The sequence below is a fragment of the Hemiscyllium ocellatum genome, chromosome 10 (genome assembly GCF_020745735.1).
Source record: "Hemiscyllium ocellatum isolate sHemOce1 chromosome 10, sHemOce1.pat.X.cur, whole genome shotgun sequence".
In the NCBI taxonomy this organism is placed as follows: domain Eukaryota; kingdom Metazoa; phylum Chordata; class Chondrichthyes; order Orectolobiformes; family Hemiscylliidae; genus Hemiscyllium; species Hemiscyllium ocellatum.
This window is the reverse complement of record NC_083410.1, coordinates 85,968,812-85,991,149: the sequence shown is the minus strand read 5'-3', so window position 1 is coordinate 85,991,149 and position 22,338 is coordinate 85,968,812. Positions and strand designations below refer to the sequence as shown.

Sequence of the window (22,338 nt, the reverse complement as noted above, 5' to 3'; positions counted from 1 at the left end):
CATTCTGAGTTAAATGTTGGGATGTTGATACATTTGATGTTGGGAACAGAGCATTGCCCCTTCTACTTCCAATCCTTGGGCTTTAATCTAGTTGACATCATTTTGGTGGATGGTGAATCTGTTCTGGAAATTGCTAAGCCATCTTTGAATTTTAGCTTTTCTGTATGATTGCTGTCACATTTTGAAGAAGGGTTACACCCAAAATGTCGACTTCTCCAACTCCTAATGCTGCCTGACTTGCTGTGTTCTTCCAGCCTCCTGCTTGTCTGTTTTGGATTCCAGCATCTGCCGTTTTTTTTTGTTTCTAGTCATATTTTGCAGCAGCGTTATGTCCTGAATTCCTAATTAGAGAAAGAAATGGAACAACAAAGCATCCAATGAGATGAGAACAGAAGCATTAACACTGGACAATTCGCATCTTAATCATTGTTGAGAATCTCAGCTTTTCCATTTTTCTGGAACAGCTGTGTTACAATCTGGCAACTAGAAGATTAACTTGATAGGTTTTTCTTTTTGAAGGTCCTGTCAGTGATAAGGTAGACACTCAGGAAGGTAAACAGTACCTTGTCATAGGGCACCCTTTTTAAGTTTGTGATTAGGTGGGTTCAGGTTGCCTCTGCAATGTAACATTAAACCTTTGTGTTTTCAGGACCAATTCTGTCAACATGTTTGTGCTTGCTGAAATAATGCATTTTTCTGTTTAGGAAATGGAGTGAGCGCAATCCAGGTGAACGGGGAGAAAGACAGCAGTCCTCAGCAACTATACGACAATAGAAGTAGTTATCCACCAGGGCTTCCTCCAAGGAAAGACAAAAAAGATCTCCCCGTGAGCATTCAATTTACTTTGTAAAGTTTCAGTTATTTGCTGTTGCTAATAGTTTTATACTTTCAACCTTTTAAAAATAATTCTTATTATAGCAGTGTATAGCCTTTTCCTGTTCAGAGAGAATGAAGGGAAAGCATGAAAGGGTACCTCTTGTACATCAATTTGGTGTTATTATTTCTGTGAAATGTGAATGTAATTGTTTGAAATTCTCCCTCCTGAATTCATTTCATTTAAGTGTTATTTCCTATCTGGGCTCTATGGTTGACTTATTTCACCAGTTATCTCTATTCTCTAAGTAGTTGGTTCAGGATTGCTATTTTTTTTATTTGAGGTAAAGCATTTGCTGTTTTCCATACCTGTTTGGTAGCATTTGTAATTAGTGCAATTGCTATCCTGTGTGAAATACATTACAGCCTGTCATCTACTGTTAACTGGCCTAGTAAAGATGGACAAATTTTGGCTTTCAATTATGGTAATTTTGATTTGGAATTGAATAATTGTACCATACAGCTTAAACTTTGACTAGATTGTCAAATGTGCACTATAATTTGCACATTTGAAATTCCAGCCCACCGCAGTGATACCCTTTTTACACGTACGTAGCCCGCCTATCCACCTGTCCCAAAACTACACTCAGCAATTGTCAGTCTGTAGGTCCTCCTGCTATCTTTTTGGCAATGCTCAAACACTGGTTTCTTGCCATTTGTTTTCTCCATCCTGCTGTAACATTTGGTACAACTTCTGTGTCCCTGGCCTATCTAGGTTTTCCCTGCAACTCATTGCCTCCCTAAAGGAATGAACCAGATGTGTTTTTCTGATAATTGACCGTGGTTTCACAGTCATTAGTAAGCTCTTAATTCCAGATTTAATTTCTTTTATTGAATTCCCATTCCAGCATCTGCATTGGTGTCATTTGAACCTGGATCCCCCAGAACGTTACCTGAGTTTCTGGGTTAACAGGCTAGCAATAATGGGGCATGGGTATCACTAGCTTTGCCAGTATTTATTGCCCATCCCTAATTGCCTAGAGGGCAGTTCAGAGTCAACCACATTATTGTGGAGGAGTCATGAATACAGATCAGCTAAGGAAGGCAGATTTCCTTCCCAAAAGCATATAAGTGAACTGTATGAGTTTTTCCTGACAATGGCAATGGTTTCATAGTCACCATTAAACTCTTATTTCCAGATTATTATTGAATTTAAATTCCACTATCTGCCATGGCAGAATATAAAGCCAGGTCTCCAGAATGTTACCTAGATTTCTAAATTATTAGCTTAGTGATTATACCACTAGGCTATTACATTGTCCAGTGGTATTACTACTTACTATCACCTTTTCTGTGTTTGTAAAGCACTAACTGAGGAACTGCCACAGTTTTCAGCCACTTGCTATAAAATGTCTAAAGAACCTCGGACGATAACATTTTCTCATTGTGATTCTGTAACATCTGCCCCAAACTTTAGTATGTCGATGAGTGTGTAGTCCTGAACCTTGTGATGTGTCAATCTGCAAAGCTTGGTCAAGTTGCAATTTAGAAACATTGGGGAGGGGATGGAAGAGATGATGAAGTTGACTGTGTTACACCTGCTTATAAATGGAAATCAGCACTTTTCTTTGCGATGGTGTTTCTGAGGGTGTGTGGATACGAGATAGATCTCTCAAGACAGCAGAGGTAGTACAAAAGCTGTTGTGGGTGATTCTGTGATCTTGGCTGGGGAGATATGAATGGAATCCTAGTGAAAGCAAACCTATCCAGTTGAGCCAGAGTAAAGAAATTTTGGAAGAAAGTAACATGATCAACTATATCAAAGGCTTGTGAAGGATGAGGAAGGGTAGTTTACCATTATGGCAGTCACATGGCACGTCATTCATGACATTGGGACATCATGAAGTGATGAAAAACAATAGATCAGGAGAAAGCTTATGAAATACTAAGCTGATTTGATTGAATGTTAGTTGTAATTTTAGACTTTGCAGTAAAATTGGTTCGGAAATATGAGAAGTTTGACAATCTTTCTGTCTTTGAATACTGATGACTTTGATCACTTTGCAAGGGAATAATTTTATTTTCTTATTCCTAACCTGTATTTATATACTTTTCTTTCCCTTATTTCCCCTTACAGAAACCTATTAGCAATGGTCTTCCTCCAACCCCAAAGGTGCATGTAAGTATTTAAAAATTTTGTGACATGACTGAAGAGATTATTTTATATTTTGTTGAATTAAATTCCATCAATTTCTTTATTTTACTGGACAGATAAAAATCTCCCCAGAGTCAAATTCTGCATGCACATGAGCTTTGTTTGTTAGTAGTGTTCATTTTTTGACTTCTGGAAGATTTCTGTGGTCATCAGAAAATATCTCAAATGTTTTGATTTCAATTGCTGACACTCAATATATCATAATATGCTGCAGCCAGACAACCGCAGGAAGATAGGGAGATAGTGGTATTGTGGTAATGGCACTATACCCATGGACCACATATCTGGAATATAAAGCTAGTCTTAGTCATAATGATCATGATACTGATCATTGATTGTCATTAAAATTCACTGAGTTCGCTATCCTATAGGGAAGGAAGTCTGCTTTTAGCTAGCCTGGCCTCCTGCTCCTACAAAACCACAGCGATATGATTGGTAGTCAACTGCCCTCTGAAATAGCCAGAAAACCACAGTTCAAGGTCTGTTGGAGTGGATAACGAACACTGATCTTGCCAGTAACATCTACTTCTCAAGAAAGAATGCGGAAAGTATGCCAATGTAGACTCTGTTGTTGGCTTAGGCTTTTAAAATGTAAGCTGTCCATTTGGCCTTTTAGTTTCATTCTGTTATTGAGAGATTGTGACTGGTCTTCCACCTCAATGACATTTTTCTGTTCTCCCTTATATCCCATGATTATTTTGAAGATCGGTTGATTAAGGCAGTGGTTTTGTCTTATGGCTCAGACATTAAGCAGAGGTCCCATCCATTCTCAGAAGTGGAGATAGAAAATGCCAGAGCACTGTTTCAAAGAGGAGCTAGAAAGTTATTTTTAATTTACAGGAATGTGTTCCTCAGTAAACATCAGACAACAGATCATTATCATGTGGCTATCTGCTGGAATTTATTTATGCAAATTGCCTGCAATCACAGCATGTGCACTTAAAAGGACTTTACAACTAATTAACTATTTTCGAGATGCCGAGTGGTTATGAAAAGGTTTTTCTCTTTGTTGCTGCATGCTTTTTTAATTTCAAAAATATACTTTATTCATAAAATTACTTGGATCTCTACACAATTGGTCATGCCATCCTTGTGCACACATTACATTGTTTTACATACAGACATCGAAATTTATTTTTCCTATATACAAGTCTGTACATTTACTATCCAGCTCTTCCGCTGAGGCGTCAGCGGAGCCCAAATGACTGGTGGGCCACCTGTTCTTCTTAGGCAGGCAGAGGTGGGCTTTCCCCACCGCGAGTTGGCGGCAGCTGCCCCAAGCTTCATCGCATCTTTCAACACGTAGTACTGGACCTTGGAATGTGTCAGTCTGCAACTCTCAGTCTGGGTCAACTCCTTCAGCTGGAAGATCAACAGGTTTTGGACCACTCAAAGAGCGTCTTTCACTGAGTTGATAATCTCCCAGGCACAGTTGATGTTCGTCTCAGTGTGCGTCCCGGGGAACAGACCGCAAAGCATGGAGTCCCACGTCATGGTGCTGCTCGGGACGAACCTCAACAAACACCACTGCATTCCTCTCCAGACTACTTCTGCATAGGCACATTCCAGATGGAGGTGTGTGACAGTCTCGTCCCCCCCCACCCGGCAATCACTTCGAGGGCAGCGTGCGGTGCGGCTGATAGTCCGGGCGCGCATAAAGGATCTCACATGCAGAGCCCTTCTCACCACCAGCCAAGCCATGTCTTAGTGCTTGTTGGAAAGTTCTGGCGATGAGGCTTTCTTCCAAATGGCTTTGACAGTCTGCTCAGGGAACCGCTCGATAGGATCCGCCCTCTCCTTTTCCCGAAGGGTCTCAAGGACACTACGTGCTGACCACTTCCTGATGGACTTGTGGTCAAAGGTGTTTTTCTTCATAAACTTCTCCACAGAGGACTGGTGGTACGGAACGGTCCAACTACTTGGATCGTTCTATGGCAGTGAGGCCAGGCCCATCCTTCGCAACACCAGGGACAGGTAGAACCTCAGTACATAGTGACACTTGGTGTTTGCGTACCGGGGATCTACGCACAGCTTGATGCAGCCACACACAAAGGTGGCCATCAGGCTGAGGGTGGCATTGGGTGTGTTTTTTTTCCCCCATTGCCCAGATCTTTATACATCGAGTCCCTTCGGACCCGATCTATCTTTGATCTCCATATAAAATGGAAGATGGCCCGGGTGACTGCAGCGGCACAGGTTTTGGAAATAGGCCAGACCTGTGCCACGTATAACAGCAATGACAATGCCTCACACCTGATGACCAGGTTTTTTCTCACAATGGAGAGCGACCGTAGCTTCCATCTGCTCAATTTCTGCCTCACTTTACTAATACGCACCTCCCAAGACTTGGCACACGCCCCAGCCCCCCCGTACCAAATACCCAGCATATTCAGGTGGTCAGTCCTGACGGTGAAGGGGATCGAGGATTGGTCGGTCCAGTTCCCAAAGAGCATAGCCTTGTTCTTGTCTCGGTTTACCTTGGCCCCCAAGGCCCATTCAAACTGGTCACATATGCACATGAGTCTGCACACACACAGCGGATCCGAGCAGAAAACGGTGATGTTGTCCATGCACAGGGAGGCCCTGACTTTAGGTCCCCGCTACCAGGAATAGTCACCCCTTTCAGGCTCGCATCCTTCCTGATGCACTCGGCAAATGGCTCTATGCAGCACACAAACAAGGCAGGAGAGAGAGAGAGGGCAACCCTGCCTGACTTGAGATCTGACTAGGAAGCTATCTGATTCCCACCCATTGAGACTGTACTGACAATGTTGGTGTAGAGCAGTATGTTCCAATTGCAGATTCCCTCCCATTTTGGAGAGAACATCTCTCATATACTTGTGTGATATCCTGTCAAAGGCTTTCTCCTGGTCCAGGCTGATGAGGCAAGTGAAAGTGAGGACTGTAAATGTTGGAGATCCTGAAGAAGGGCTCATGCCCGAAACATCGACTCTCCTGCTCCTTGGATGCTGCCTGACCTGCTACGTTTTTCCAGCTCTGATGAGGCAGGTGTTCAACCCTCTGTCCTGCATGTAGGCGATCGTATCCCTGAGGAGTGCGAGACTCTCAGCAATCTTCCTGCCCGGTACAGCACAGGTTTGGTCAGGGTGAATCATCGACCCCAGAGCAGACCTCATCCGGTAATCCACATTCAAAGTGAAATTGGTCTCCAATTTCTGATTTCCTCCCTCTCCCCCTTCCACTTGTAGATGAGGGTGATGATGCCTTTCCTCATGGATTCACTCATGGTACCTGCCCGAAGCATACTGACATACACCTCCAGCAGGTCCTGGCCAATCAAGTCCCACAGAGCGGAATAGAGCTCGACCGGTAAGCCATCACTTCCGGGAGTTTTATTCTTTTCGAAGGACTCGAGGGCCTTAGCTCGTCCAGAGATGGTGGCTGGTCCAGCCTCTTCTGTGTTCTGTCGTCTAAGACTTCCGTGAGAGAGGACAGGAACGACTGGGAGGCCGCGCTGTCGTTTGGCTTCGAGTCATACAGACTGGCATAGAAGGATTTGCTAATCCTCATGATATCAGCCTGAGATGATGTTATCGAGCCATCTTTTTCCTTCGGGTTGCTGAGCACGGAGCTCTTTGTGCACCTTCTGGAAGAAGAAACGTGAGCACGTCTCGTCCTGCTCCATGGAGCAGACCCTGCACCGGAAGATTATCTTGGAGGCCTCCAAGACAAAAAGCTGGCTCTTCACCTCCTCGAGGTCCTCCGTGACATTGACCCCCATCATCTGCAGCAGGAGCAGGTTCTGCATACTTTCCTGGAGTTGGGACAGTTTTCCCCGCCTCTCTCTCGCCTCCTGAACACCTTTGAGGATGAAGAACCTCTTGATGTTCCCTTTTACTGTTTCCCACTAGTCTGCTGGGGAATCAAAGAGGGGTCTCCAACCTGCGTAATCCCTCTTGAGCTCCTCAATGTTTCCCAGGGTCAACAGCTTTGCGTTCAGCTTCCACATTCCCTGACCAGACCGCTGCTCGTCCTGCAGGTGACAGTTGACCTGCAGTGGTCAGAGAAGAGCATCAGCTTGACTTGGTTGATCTGACCGAGAGCGTTCGGGACACAAACAGAGCGGATAGACCCGTCTGCCCGTGACCAGGTGTATCTACGCTACGCTCCGTCTGCAGGGGTGCTGAAGACGTCGTGCAGCTTGGCGTCGTTTACCATGTCCATCAGGGCTCTGGACATGGCGTCCAGTTTACTGTCCCCCCCGCCAGATTGTCCATCTACATCAATGGTACAGTTGAAGTTTCTGGCCAGAATGACCGGCCTGGACATAGCCAGCAACAGTGGAAGCTGCTGCAGGACGACCAACCGTTCACTCTTACCCACTGGGGCGTACACGTTAATCAATCTCAGGGTAGCATTCCTAAACATAATGTTGGTGACAAGGAGGCGTCTGCCCACCACCTCCTTAACCTCGGAGATGGTGAAGTTGCCTCCTCGCAACAGGATACCAAGGCTGGAGGCGCGGCTTTCATTGCCCTCCGACCAAACTGACGGCCCATGGGCCCACAAGCTCGACCATCTCCTGTAGCTGCTGAGGTGCGGTATCCCACACTCCTGCAGAAGCAGGACGTCGGTTTTAAAGTTGGCCAGGAAGGCCATCGTAGAAACACTTCGCGTAGCAGATTTGATGCTACGCATATTGATACCGGCAATATTTATCCCCATTTTAACAGTTTACGAGATTACCAGAGTCCATTTGCTGCTGGTCTTGCCCCTCTAGGGTAGCTGTGTGCATCCCCATGGTGACGGCAAACTGCTGGACCCTCCCAGGGCTGAGGTAGCTGTCCGGCTCCACGCTGGGCCCATTTCCCCACTCTGGTGTCTTCTCCAACAGTCCAGTTCTCCATCTGACAGCGGGGTTGTCACAGGACCACTGCTCCCGGTTACCTGGAGCTGTGGGGCGGTGGATATCTCTTGGTTCTCACCAGCTGGGGGTGGTCTTTATCCACCCCGTCAGAGGCATCGCCTTTTCCTGTTTGGATGGTGCGTCCCTCCTTTTTCCCCACGGCGCTCTGTCTCTTCCTCTGGTGACTACCGTCCTTGCGCCCGTCCTCACCAGCAGAAGAGCTGCCTGTATCCTCCTCTTGTACATGCTGGGTGGCTCTGGGGGCCTGGCGAGGTTTCCTCTTCCTGCTTTTGACAGTAATCCATTCCTCTGCCTCCTTTTTTCCCTCCTCTTCCATTTCCTCTGTCTGTCTTGAAGGAGCTTGGATCGGCTGCTGCATCTCCCCGCTGTCTGCCGTCTGCTCCGCTACAGCCTGCCCTTCCTTCTGGGTGCCTTCAGACACCGTTTCCATGCTGGTTTGTGGTACCTTGCCGGTCTTATGCGGTCCACGGCTCATGTTGCTACCTCCAGCCATCTGTGCGTAGGTGGCAGCTCCTCGTCTTGGGCAGGCCTTGTACATGTGGGCCTCCTCTCCGCACAGATTACAGTTCTTGGCCTCTTTACATTCCTTGGTCGGGTGGCCTTCCTGCTTGGGCCTGACACGTTTTCGGCTGCCCTGCGTATGTTATGTAACCTCTGCTTCCTCCGATGGCAAAGCTGGACGGTGGGTGGAGGATGTTCCCACTGGCATCGGCCCTCAGTGTTACCCTGACCTGCCGCTTGCTGGTCCAGATCCCGAAAGGATCGACCACATCTGTGCTTTCTCCCTCGACCTGGACATATCTTCTCAGGAAGGTCAGGGCATCAGCTGCTGGGACGTGAGGGTTGTATATATGGATTGTTACAACCCGACTCCTCTGTGCAGGAAGCACTCACAACGGGATCGCCGACAAGATGGAGAACAGAGGTTCCCCTTCCTTCTCCTTGAAGACCCTTCAGGAGCTGCTTGCAATTCTTCACGCTCCTGAAGTTCACGTCAAAATAGCCTGCCCAGTTGCTACGTGCTTGCTCTAGTATGATTGAATAGTACCATTTATGTGCAGTTTCACCTTAGCAGGAATGCAGTGGCCTAGATTTTCCTCCCTCAGTAGAGGGTATGTGAGTAGTTTGCTGCTAATGAGATGCCGAATAGCACCACAAGATCCAATGGGTTCAGTTAATGCTGCCTTAGACTTATAATATTGTGGTGCACCTGACACGGATGGTAGGTGGAAGGTGAGCAACGGGATGGGGGGCGGGTGGTGGTTCTGTCCTTGTTACAGTTGGGATGGGGTTTGAGGGCAGGGTGTGGGATCTTGACGCAATGCATTGGAGGGCATCTTATCCATTAGATTAGATTACTTACAGTGTGGAAACAGGCCCTTCGGCCCAACAAGTCCACACCGACCCGCCGAAGCGTAACCCACCCATACCCCTACATTTACCCTTACCTAACACTACGGGCAATTTAGCATGGCCAATTCACCTGACCCCGCACATCTTTGGACTGTGGGAGGAATTTATCTCTCCACTCTGCAGGTACCCTGCCTTTATTCCTGGTGAAGGGTTTTTGCTGAAATGTGGATTTTCCTGCTCCTTGGATGCTGCCTGACCTGCTGTGCTTTTCCAGCACCACTCTAATCTAGACTTTGGTTTCCAGCATATGCAGTCCTTGTTTTTACTTGAAACAGACTGCAGACTGCAGGAAAAGATTAATATAATGGAACTAATTGATTGCTCATGAGCCGAACAGCCTCCGTTTAGTCTGCCTGGTTCCAATAACGACACACAGCTGAAAAATTCTGTTTGTTTTATCTTCCACAAAATAGATGTTCGAATGTTATGTTTACAGTATGTTCCCACGACTTTCATGTCCTTTTTTCCTTGAACAAATTAATTTTTGAGATGTGCTTGCTGAACTACAATTGATATAATACAATAAGTGCTTATGACAGTAGTAATGAACTGCCTCTTTTGAGATGTGCTTATTAATATTTTGTCAAGATCAGGCATCATAGTTCAATTTCAAAAGAATGGGTGTCCCTGTTTTGTTATTGATGCTAAATTGTGTGTGTAGAGTTTAATTGGCCAAGCATCCCATTTTCTGTGAGGGTGTAGTTTGTGCCTAATTATTGATTTTAGACTGAATTTATGAGGGAGGTAAATTGAGTCCCAATGAATTGTGACTTCCTGTATCACTTGTATAAATTAGACCAGGGAAGTTTTAACTGGGATTCCACTGTTGCTAAGACATCTGCGAAGAAGATTTAAGATGTCTACCAATATTAATAAATTGCGTTGTCTGCCTCAGGAACATTGCTTAATGACTCCTGGGTTTACTGTAGAAACTATCTTATAAATATAGATGCTCATTGCCGTTGGTCCACCATATTGTCAAGGGGATGATGTCCAGCCTCAGCAGGATTGCTTTGTTCTCATTAGTACTCCTAGCAGATTGATGCTTTCAACATTAGCCCAATAATTTAAGTATATCTCTACCAACCTTCACAACTCAACTAACTCATGCAGACGTTACTTACTTTAAATTATTGTCTCACTTTCATAATAGGTCTAGTAATCTGTATCAATCGACTAACTTAACAATGCACTCTACCGTCTTTGGAACTGTGCCAACTTTGGTCGTAGTTTATTAACTGCAGTGTGATAGTTTGCTAATGTCACTGATACTGTACTTTGCAGATCACAACAAAGTAGCTCAGTAAGAGCAAGATAATTTTCACAAAAAAAACAAAACATAATTCAGCACAAATAATGTATCCTACATGTGGCTATATGTCTTGTTTTTAAATGTTTCTAGTGCTGACCAACAAGTTTCATAATACTAAGTAAAACAAAAATAATAAATGCATAATTGCATAACTATTTTTATATAGGGATAAAAAGGTGCATTGTGCTACAGGGGTTCTGTGGATTTACTTTTTTCCTTGGGAGGAGGAGTTCTCAGAAGCATGTTTCCTCTAATTGCTTTTTTGCTGTGCCCACCCAGGGGCCAGTGTGCATGTATTTAGCATATCTCACAGCTGCGTGGCTTAGAGAGAGCTTTGCTCAGAAGTAAAAGGTTGAGAACCCCTGAATTAGATAATCTCCAGCATTCATACCAATAGATCAATATCATATCACTTGTGCAGTTGAATTATTTTTGTCAAATAAGAGAATATGAATATAAATATTTGGAGCTCCAATAGAGCATAGAATATTACAGCACAGTTACAGGCCTTTTGCTTCGAGGGCCAATTAATGAAATACAAAAACAATAATTGACCAGCCAACAAATATTACCAGAAGGAATCCAAATTGGAATCTCTACAGTTGTCTCCTTTCGTTTTTAACTGATGAATGTACTGGTTCATATGATAAAAAAGTTAAATGTTTTAACTTTTTAAAGATAACAGAATTGATGTGGAACCTGATTGTGTCTCACATTCAAGCTATATTGTATTCTTTTTATTTTCCTGAACATGGGTGTTAATTGCATTCCAATTCATTGCCCTTTTCCCTTGTCCTTTATCTTTCTTAATGTTTACCTTTCTAAGGACAGAAAGTCATGGTGTGGTATGGTTTGAAAGGCCGATTCTGGTTGGTAGATTGTGGAGGAGATAGTATAGCGAAACCTGGACAAGCTGAGTGTCACACCAGAGGAGGATCTGTTCAGCTGCTTTGACATTTAGGGTAATTACCTAGAGTCATAGAGACATCTTGGTCCAACTCAGTTATGCTGACCCTCAATAAATCTAGTCCCATTTCCCAACATTTGATCCATATCTCTATCAACCCTTCCTATTCACATACCTGTTAAATGCTGTAACTGTATTCAAGGTCAGCTGTGAATTTAGCTGTTTGTCTATTTTTCTTAGAATGAACTCTGATGTCCAGAGATACTTGAAAACAGACAGCAAAGACAGGAGCTGTGCAGGTTACTGCTGGGTCAGACAGCGGTGTAGATTTCTTTCTCCATTTGAAACACTGCCCTTTATTTGTCTTCCTCCTTTTTAAGGTGTCATTGTTTTGATCCTTTTTTCCCAAAGTTCCAAAACAATGCAACAACTTACAAAGCAGTAATTATTGCCCACAGAATTTGAGGACATCAGCTCCAACACTGAAAATACCTCAATAAAGGAGCAGCTCTATAGCCACAACTTTTTCCCATCTTCTATCTTGGATTACCCAGAATCCTTTACAACAATAAATGTTTTGCTTTTTCACTTAATTGTTTTATACAGTACAGTTCTGTGCCTGATTAAAGAGAGGAGGAATAGAATAGACATAGAATCCCTACAGCGTGGAAAGAAGCTAATTAGTCTATGGAGACTGCAGTGACCCTCCAAAGAGCATTCCACCCAGACCTACCCTATCCTTGTCACCCTACATTTACCACTGCTAAATCCATCTAGCCTGCACATACCTGGATAATATAGGGCAATTTAACAACTCACCTAATCCTCACGTTTTTTGGATTGTGGGAGGAAACTGGAGCACCTGGTGGAAAGCCATGCATACGCAGGGAGAATGAGTACATTTCACACAGTCACCCAAGATTGGAATTGAACCCAGGTCCCTGGTGCTGTGAGGCAGCAGTGCTAACCACTGATGTTATATAAAGAAGAAATATTTGTTTAAGCAAGAGCAGCAGAGATTTGTAGTGTTAATGGAAGAGCAGTGGTGACTTTAGAGCACAAAACAACATGGGGCTTAATCTGTGGGCAAACAGCATTTCAAGAAAAGTCAAAATGACATCATGGGAACATGTGTATTGTTGGTGAGTTCTTCCAATCTTTAAAACTCAAGTAATTTTTTTATTAATTATGCAATTCAGTAAGATTTATTAACAATAAAGCATTAATAGAATTGATTGATTATGTAATAATTAACTGAATAAAGATAGTGGAATTGATGATATGTTGCAACACATGGCAACTGACGATTGTCAGTGTAATCCAATTCAGCCACATTTATAGATTGTGTCTGCTGTTTTGAGGAATTTAGCTCAGAGTCATTAAGCTGAAGCAGAGCCACAGACACTGATGCAGCAGGGAGATTCCAGAAGGCACTTACTCTGCTGGGATTGGGTAATCTGATTTAATGCATGATCCAAAAACAGAGCATGACTGTCAGTGAGGTAGATAAAGGGACTGAGAAAGTAAGTGGAGGAGTCTCAGCCCTTGCAGTTGTCCAACATGTTCAAGGTACTTGCAGTGTGTATGGACGACAACAGGAGTTGCAAGTTGGATGAGTGAACTCAGTGTTATAAGAAGCCATTCAAGTGTGAATGTAAGTGGCAGTGCAGTGTTAGTTTAGTTAACTGCTCTGATGTGAAAGCAAGAGAGTAGAAGATTGTGTTGCTTGCTTTGTACGTCTGCTCAAGACTGGAAAGAAATATTTATTTAGAGGCAGAGGATTCACTTGTCATTGTTCAAATGGGTATCAATGACAAAGAATTATGAAAGAGGTTCTGCGTAAATAAACAGGAAGGAGGTATTTAAAAGCAATTGCCATCTCCAGTGGAAAGATACTGGGATAATTATTCGACCTAAAGGCTGACAAATCGTAGGGGCTAAGAAGAAATACCTGTAGAGATAGTCATCGTATTGGCCACAGTCTTTCAAAATTCCTTTGATTTTGAAAGGCTCCCAACAGATCAGAAAACAGCACATGTAACATTTTATTCTAGAAGAGAGGAAACTGTAGACCAGTTAGTCTAGCATCTGTAGTAGGGTAATTACTAGAATCCATTCTTATGGAGGTGGTAGCAGAATATGTAGAGAATCAGGCAAGTCAGCATAGTTTTGTGAAAGGAAAATTATTTTATCTGATCTATCAGTTATTTTGAAGAAAGAATAAGCAAGGTGATAAATGAGAACTTATAGACGGGGCATTCTTGGATTTTGAATAGACATTTGGTAAGGAATCACCTTAAAGGTTGCTGCGCAAGATAAGAGCAAATGGCATAGAGGACAATATATTAGCATGCACAAAGGATTAATTAGTTAACAGGAAGCACAAATAAAATTTATCTTTTTCGGTTAGCAAGCTGTGAACTGGTGTCACAAGAATCAGATCGCAGGATTCTCAATTGATTTATAATCCATGCCAATGACTTGGATTGTATGGTAGCTACATTTGCTGATGCCACCAAGATAATTGGGAAAGTATGTTGCAAATTGATAATTGGGAAACAATCTTGCAAAGTGATAGATTAAGTCTGTGAACAAAAATTTGGCTTGGCTACATTTCTTGACACCCTGATTCCTGCAAGGACTCTTCCATTCTCCCAGTTTTTCTGTTCCTTTCATCTTTCATTAGGGTACTTCCAACAGCATCTCCGTTTTCCTCATTGAGGGTCTATACCTTTCCCCATGTGGTTGACAGGACCCTCAGTCATATCTTACCCACTTTCTGTACTCTGTCCTTATCTCCTCCTTACTGATACAATGGTGGATTCCCCTTCTCCTTACTTTCTACCTTGCTAGTCCCCGCATTCAAAGGATCACCATGTATTTCCAACATCTCCAGCAGGGTACCACCACTAAATACTTGTGCTTCTTTCAATGTAGTCTGCCGGATTCATTGCTGATAATGCAGTCTCCTTCACATTTGTAAGATTAAATGCAGACTTGGTGACCAGTTTGCAGAGTGCCTCCACTCTGTCTGTGTGAATAACCTGAACTTGTCATTTCAATGAACCATTGTGCTCACATGCTAACATTCCTATGCTAGATCTGCTAGTGTTCAATTTAACACTATCTCAAATTTCATTTAAATACTTTTGTTCTCTAGGACTCAACACGTTTGAGTTCAGCAACCTCAGAGAATGACCTGTTCTCCATTCAGATTACAACCACAACAACTCTCCTAGTCTGACTAGTTTGCTTTTCTCTGAGCAGAGAGAGCATTCAAAGAGCAGGAGAATCGACATTTCGGACATGAGACCTTCTGGGAGGAAGAGAGCATCTTCAAGGAAGGCATCCTTGCAAGAGGATTTGCAGTAGGTTAAAATCTTCGAGGAGAAAGTGAGGACTACAGATGCTGGAAATCAGAGCTGAAAATGTGTTGCTGGAAAAGCGCAGCAGGTCAGGCAACATCCAAAGAGCAGGAGAAGGGTTCATGCCCGAAACATCGATTCTCCTGCTCTTTGGATGTTGCCTGACCTGCTGCGCTTTTCCAGCAACACATTTTCAGCTCTGATCTCCAGCATCTGTAGTCCTCACTTTCTCCTCTGAGCAGCGAGAACCCATTTTCTTTTTTTCACACCTATTTTACCCCTCTATAACTCTTTTTCCCAGCATCAGCATTCCCTTCATCCTTTGCTCTGGGCACCACCACCATCTGTTCCTCCTCACTCTCTGTCAATGCACAAAAAATGTCCTATCAGCCTCTAAATATAACTCTGTTTCACTCCCCACAGATACTTACTTTCTCCACCATTTATGTTTACTTCTAGGTTTTCAACATCTGCAGAATTTCGCTTTTATTTTCATTACAGTCTGGCTGCTGCGATATAATGAGGGGACTTTGGCAAGAAAATATAAAAAGATTTTTCTATTTAAGTGGAGAGAGTTTGCAGGACTTTGGTACACAGTGATCTGAGAGTTCTGCTTAATGAATGGCAAAAAATTTAGTATGCAGCTTGCCCTGATTCTGGGTTAGACCATCAAATTTATTTTATGGACTAGTAACTTATTAATGTAGACACAATTTGAGAACTCTGGTATTTAGCAAGACCATGATAAATAGGAACAGCTGTAGGTTATTTGTCCAGTCAAGCTTGGCCTGCTGTTCAAAAGGATCATGGCCGATCCAACATTCCTCAGGTACGCTTTCCTGCATTTTCTTTATAACCCTTGATTCCCTGATTGATAAAGAATCCATTTATCTTAGCCTTAAATATACACATGGACTCTGCCACAAAGAGCTGTGGGGGCAAATTCCCAAAGTCCCTCTCTACCCTCCGAAAGAAGAATTTACTCCTCATCTCAAGTCTCCAGTCCTTGACTCTCCGAAGTGGGAAAACATCTCTCAGCATTTACCCTGTCATTTCCCTGAAGAATCTTATATATTTCAATGAGATTGCCTCTCATTATTCCAAATTCCACTGAGTAGACCAGCCTATTTAGCCTTTGCTGGTTGGAGTCACCCCATACTGGTGATCATCCTAGTGAACCTCTCTGTCTCCAAAGCAGTGATCTTCTCTTAAATAAAGAGATCAGAACTGAGCACAGTACTCCAGATGTGGTTGCGTCAGCACCTTGTACAATTGCAGTAATACTTGCCTACTCTTATACTCCAACTCCTTGAGATAAGGGCCAACATTCCAAGAACTTTCCTGATTACCTGCTGCATCTGTGTGCTATCTTTCTGTGTTTTGTATGCAGATACCCTTAAGTCCCTTTTTGTTGCAGCTTTCTGCAGTTTTTCTCCATTTACATTGGAATCTTGTGGCATTGTTTCGTCAAATAATGCTAACCTTTGCAAAATCAGAATTATGGATTACATTACTATTCTAACATACATAACTAACCTTAAGTAAATATGGACATCTTGTTCAACACTGCACATAGTTCTTTAAATAACAAATGAGGTCAGGACAGATCCCATAGATTTCTCAGCAACCCTTCAGATGTTTGTGATGTTGAGTCATAAAATCATATTAAAATTTGACAATTCTAATTCTTAATGATCTACTTTGGAACTCAGTCAAATACTACTCCATCACCTAACCTCTCTACAGTCAGCCCTGCCTCAGCTGAGGGCCACACTTTCTCAGAATTGCAAAGGACCCACTCTGTACAACATCCTCAGGAGAATTCATACTCTCAACAAACAGTATTTCAACTTCAACTCAAACATCAAAAGCTGTAAGTACAACAAACTTTAATCTACCCACCTCCATAACCAGCGCTCCTCAAACATTCCAGAAGATTCCCCCGGCCTTTGGAACTGCTTGGACTCCATGAGCCATGCGGCTGGTGCAGCTGCCACCCCCACGCTGATCGATGATGTCACTTCTGCCCCTATCATGGCCACTCCCACAACCACTTCCACCCCTCTCAATTCCTCATGCATCACATGTGACATCACTTCCGCCCCTCACATCATCGCTGATGTCACAAGCTCAGTGACTTCAGCCACCCCTACTGCCGTGTCTGCCACCACTTCCACCCCCATCAACGCCACTCACCTGCATTCTGCTGACACGCACCCCCCCCACATATCCCACTGTCACCATGCCTGGCCCCCAGAATCCTGGGGGGAACACCACCCCGCTCATGACTCCACCCCCATTCCCCCCACCATCACACCCACTCCAATTACTGACTCCGCCCCCACACCCAGCTCCACACCCACACCAGATCCCAGTTCCCAGCCCTGCTGAGTTTTCACCATCCCTCCAGACCTTCCCCTCACTGAGGATGAACAATCAGTCCTCAGCAAAGGACTCACCTTCATCCCCTTCCGTCCACGCATCAATGAGTTTAATACACGCCATGACGTCAAACATTTCTTCTGCAGCCTCTGCTTCCAAGCTTACTTTCACAATCAGGACTCCTGCCCACCTTCCGAGGACCCCTTCGCCCACCTCCAACACACTGCATCCACCTGGACACCCCGCGCTGGCCTACTACCTGCCCTCGACTTCTTCATTTCCAACTGCTGCCAGGACATTAACCACCTCAACCTGTCTACCCCCCTCCACCACTCCAACCTCTCACCCTCACAACGCGCAGCCCTCCAATCCCTCTGCTCCAATTCCAACCTCACCATCAAACCAGCAGATAAAGGGGGCACAGTGGTAGTCTGGCGCACTGACCTCTGCACCCCTGAAGCCAAACGCCAACTTGAGGACACCTCCTCCTACCGTCCCCTCGACCATGACCTCACCCCCCCATCACCAAACCATAATCTCCCAGACCATACAGAACCTCATCACCTCAGGAGATCTCCCACCCACAGCTCCCAATCTCATAGTCCGGGAACCCCGCACTGCCTGGTTCCACCTCCTTCCCAAGATCCACAAACCCGACCGCCCTGGCCGACCCATTGTCTCAGCATGCTCCTGCTCCACTGAACTCATCTCTACCTACCTCGACACTGTCCTATCCCCCCTAGTCCAGGAACTCCCCACATACGTTTGAGACACCACCCACGCCCTTCACCTCATCCAAGACTTACGTTTCCCCAGCCCCCAACGCCTCATCTTCACCATGGATATCCAATCCCTCTACACCTCCATCCGCATGACCAGGGCCTCCAAGCCCTCCGTTTTTTCCTCTCCCGACATCCCCAACAGTACCCTTCCACCGACACACTCATTCGTTTGGCCGAACTGGTCCTCACCCTTAACAATTTCTCCTCCGAATCCTCCCACTTCCTCCAGACCAAAGGGGTAGCCATGGGCACACGTATGGGCCGCAGCTATGCCTGTCTCTTTGTTGGCTACATAGAACAGTCGATCTTCCATAATTACACTGGCATCACTCCCCACCTCTTCCTCCGCTACATTGATGACTGCATTGGCGCCACCTAATGCTCCCGTGAGGAGGTTGAGCAATTCATCAACTTCACCAACACATTCCATCCTGACCTTAAATTTACCTGGACCATCTCTGACACCTCCCTCCCCTTCCTGGACCTCTCCATCTCCATTAATGACGACTAACTTGACACTGACATTTTTTTACAAACCCACCGATTCCCACAGCTATCTGGATTACATCTCTTCCCACCCTACCTCTTGCAAAAATGCTATCCCGTATTCCCAACTCCCCCGCCTCCGCTATATCTGCTCCCAGGAAGACCAGTTCCACCACAGAACACACCAGATGGCCTCCTCCTTTAGAAAATGCAATTTACCTTCCCGCGTGGTTAAAGATGCCCTCCAACGCATCTTGTCCACATCCCGCACCTCCGCCCTCAGACCCCACCTCTCCAACCGTAACACGGACAATACGCCCCTGGTGCTCACCTTCCACCCTACCAACCTTCACATAAACCAAATCATCCGCCGACATTTCTGCCACCTCCAAAAAGACCCCACCACCAGGGATATATTTCTCTCCCCACCCCTTTTCGCCTTCCGCAAAGACCGTTCCCTCTGTGACTACCTGGTCAGGTCCACGTGCCCCCTACAACCCACCCTCCCGTCCTGGCACCTTGCCCTGCCACCGCAGGAACTGCAAAACCTGCGCCCACACCACCTCCCTCACCTCCATCCAAGGCCCCAAAAGAGCCTTCCACATCCATCAAAGTTTTACCTGCATATCCACCAATATCATTTATTGTATCCATTGCTCCCGATTGCAGTCTCCTCTACATTGGGGAGACTGGACTCCTCCCAGCAGAGCGCTTTAGGGAACATGTCTGGGACACCTGCACCAATCAACCACACCGCCCCGTGGCCCAACATTTCAACACCCCCTCCCACTCTGCCGAGGACATAGAGGCCCTGGGCCTCCTTCACCGCCGCTCCCTCACCACCAGACGCCTGGAGGAAGAACGCCTCATCTTCCGCCTCGGAACACTTCAACTCCAGGGCATCAATGTGGACTTCAACAGTTTCCTCATTTCCTCTTTCCCCCAACTCACCCTAGTTCCAAACTTCCAGCTCAGCACTGTCCCCATGACTTGTCCTACCTGCCTACCTTCTCTTCCACCTATCCACTCCACCCTCTTCCCTGACCTATCACCTTCATCCCCTCCTCCACTCACCTATTGTACTCTATGCTACTTTCTCCCCACCCCCACCCTCCTCTAGCTTATCTCTCCACCCTTCAGGCTCTCTGCCTTTATTCCTGATGAAGGGCTTTTGCCCGTAACGTCGATTTTACTGCTCCTCGGATGCTGCCTGAACTGCTGTGCTCTTCCAGCACCACTAATCCAAAATACTACTCCATCACAGACTACCTGAATGACTGCTCATATTCTAGTACTTCACCCTCTTCCAGGAACTACAATTCTGTAGACTATTGAAACTGCATTCCAGCATCTACTTGCAGTTCAGCACCAGTTTTGTTTGTAAAAAGCCAGTGCTACCTTGCATTTCTTTATCTCTTATCTTACTCAGTTCCATCAAGCAAATATTGCTTGGGGCTTCTTTCCCCAGTTCTCTGTGTTATTGAATTATTCATTTGAAAAGGGTCTCGTCCATTCTCGGATAGCCCCCAGAAATTTTCCTGAGCCCTAAACCAAACACTGAGATGCATCTACTTATTCTCAAGGGTTCCTCTGAGTCCTGACTACTTGGATCCCTCTACAGCAGCATTGTTTAGGGAGGGAATATCTTTTTGCTGCTCCTAACCTTCATTAATCAGCTGCCCAAGATAGAAATCCACTCCCGCAACTACCTCTGTTGAACTTACTGTTCAATAACTCTTGAACTGTTGAGTGACCTCTGAGAAACCTACATTCCCTCTTTTTTTTTGTGTGCCGCTGAACAGACCTTGAGACATGGTGGTAATTTCTGGAACCAGAAGGCAATGCATTCACATGTCAGTTGGCTTATGTAGACCCTGTGATAGTGCAGAAAATTGTGTTGCTGGAAAAGCGCAGCAGGTCAGGCAGCATCCAAGGAGCAGGAGAATCGATGTTTCGGCCATGAGCCCTTCTTCAGGTCCTGAAGAAGAGTTCATGCCCAAAAGTTGATTCTCCTGCTCCTTGGATGCTGCTTGACCTGCTGCGCTTTTCCAGCAACACATTTTCAGCTCTGATCTCCAGCATCTGCAGTCCTTACTTTCTTCTGTGATAGTGCAGTTTGGAGGCAACATTATAGGAAACCTTGTAAGTTCTGCTGTCATTACATCCTTGGTAGGATTAAAGGCAGCCTTTTGAACAGTTGAATTTTGCAACCAATGGATCAGCTCGTCCCCAGAAATTTTATGCACTACAGAAGAACCTCGATTATCCGATCAAGATGGGCGGCTCCATTTCGTTCGGCTAATTGGTTATTCGGTTAATTGATTCAGATCCTTTCCTCTGGAGCTCTGAGTTTCCTGTTAAGTCCGCTCCCCGCTCAGGATACGAGGCAGCAGCACACCGTGCATGAGACTCCATCCGACACTGTCCCCCAGCTCTATCTGCCCTGCCTGCCTCCACCCCCCTCTCCGAGCCAACGGGACTGGCCATCGACGACAAGGCTGCTGCTGCTGCTGCCGCCTTTTAGGGGGTCTCTCTCTCTCTCACACACACACACTCTCTCTCTCTCTCTCTCTCTCTCTCTCTCTCTCTCTCACACACACACACACACACACACACACACACACACACACACCCCCATTTTACTGCAACAATTTGACAAGTTCCACCTCTGCCCTAGACAGGACAATGTTGGAGAGATTATTTGAGGAAGGAGGTTTAGGGTACATGCCTGTATAGAACTCCAGGGTAAGTGTTGCGGGGGAGAGAGAGGGGGTAGGAGGTCAGTCATTTGGAGATGGTGCCTGGGCTCCCATCGATATCCAGAACTGTTCTCGGCAGCATTTCAGTAAACTGAGTTCACTTTTAATCACTATAAACAAAAGACACAAACAATGTTGGAATCGCATCTTTGATGTAATGTTTCTATGGGGACCTTGAGATCTCCTTCGAATAATCCGCTATTTAAATAATTGAGGTTCCTCTGTATTTTTGTTTGCTGCCTTAACAGTACAAATGAATATAAAAAAGCTTGATTGCATCACATGGTATAGCAATGATTATGAATAGAAATTAAATATTGCCGAGGGAATAGATTATCACAGGAAAGTTTTATTGTAGCTGTACCAGGGTTTGGTCAGACAATATCTGGAGTACAGTTTATAGATTTGGTCTCATTTTGAAAAATGACATAATTGCATTAGAAGCAGTTTGAGGACCTGGGAAAGAATGATTATGAAAGTGAAGATTCAAGATAGGAAGTGTGTGACTTTGCTCATCTAATTCCATTTTAGAAGAACTCAAGCTGTTCAGAGAATTGATCACCATAATAATACAATTAAACAGAGAACAAAATGTAAGGTCAACAACAGCTAGAGTTGTGAGGTTTCAATTAGATATTAGTCTTTATCTTATATCCCAGGACTAGGACTCCAAGCAGAATGTTAAAATGCAGAGTGGTCTTCAAAGGGACGTGAAAGCTGTTGAAGATTAAGATTGTTTTTGACATGAGAGAACAGCTCACGGTTTTGAATATAAACAATGGAAATGAAAGGATGCCGGTTTCAGTTGAACGTTTGAGAAAATAAAGGGCATTGATAAGATAGAAATAAACAGTGATTGTGACCATTGAGAAGCTGATAATTGTTTATTAGCTTTGAGAGGCGTGAAAAAATTTGTCCATCAAAAATTTGATTAATTATGAGTTGGATTTCCTTCCTGAGGGAGATCTAGATGTGATTCGTTATTTTGTTTTGAGGGGACTGGAAGTTGTTTGGAC

The 22,338-nt window shown here is 44.8% G+C and overlaps 1 protein-coding gene across 9 annotated transcripts in view; it reads left to right on the top strand.

The window, feature by feature from the left end:
- The window catches only part of LOC132819834 (mitogen-activated protein kinase kinase kinase kinase 3), a 416,845-nt gene that overhangs the window by 352,551 nt on the left and 41,956 nt on the right, over positions 1-22,338 (top strand). For 8 of the 9 annotated variants that reach the window (XM_060831692.1, XM_060831690.1, XM_060831689.1 and 5 more), the window contains 2 exons: positions 705-826; positions 2,951-2,992. In XM_060831692.1, the coding sequence (XP_060687675.1) occupies positions 705-826; positions 2,951-2,992 (164 nt within the window). The remainder of the gene's footprint in view (positions 1-704; positions 827-2,950; positions 2,993-22,338) is intronic. The other variant, XM_060831686.1, reaches the window with a different exon arrangement.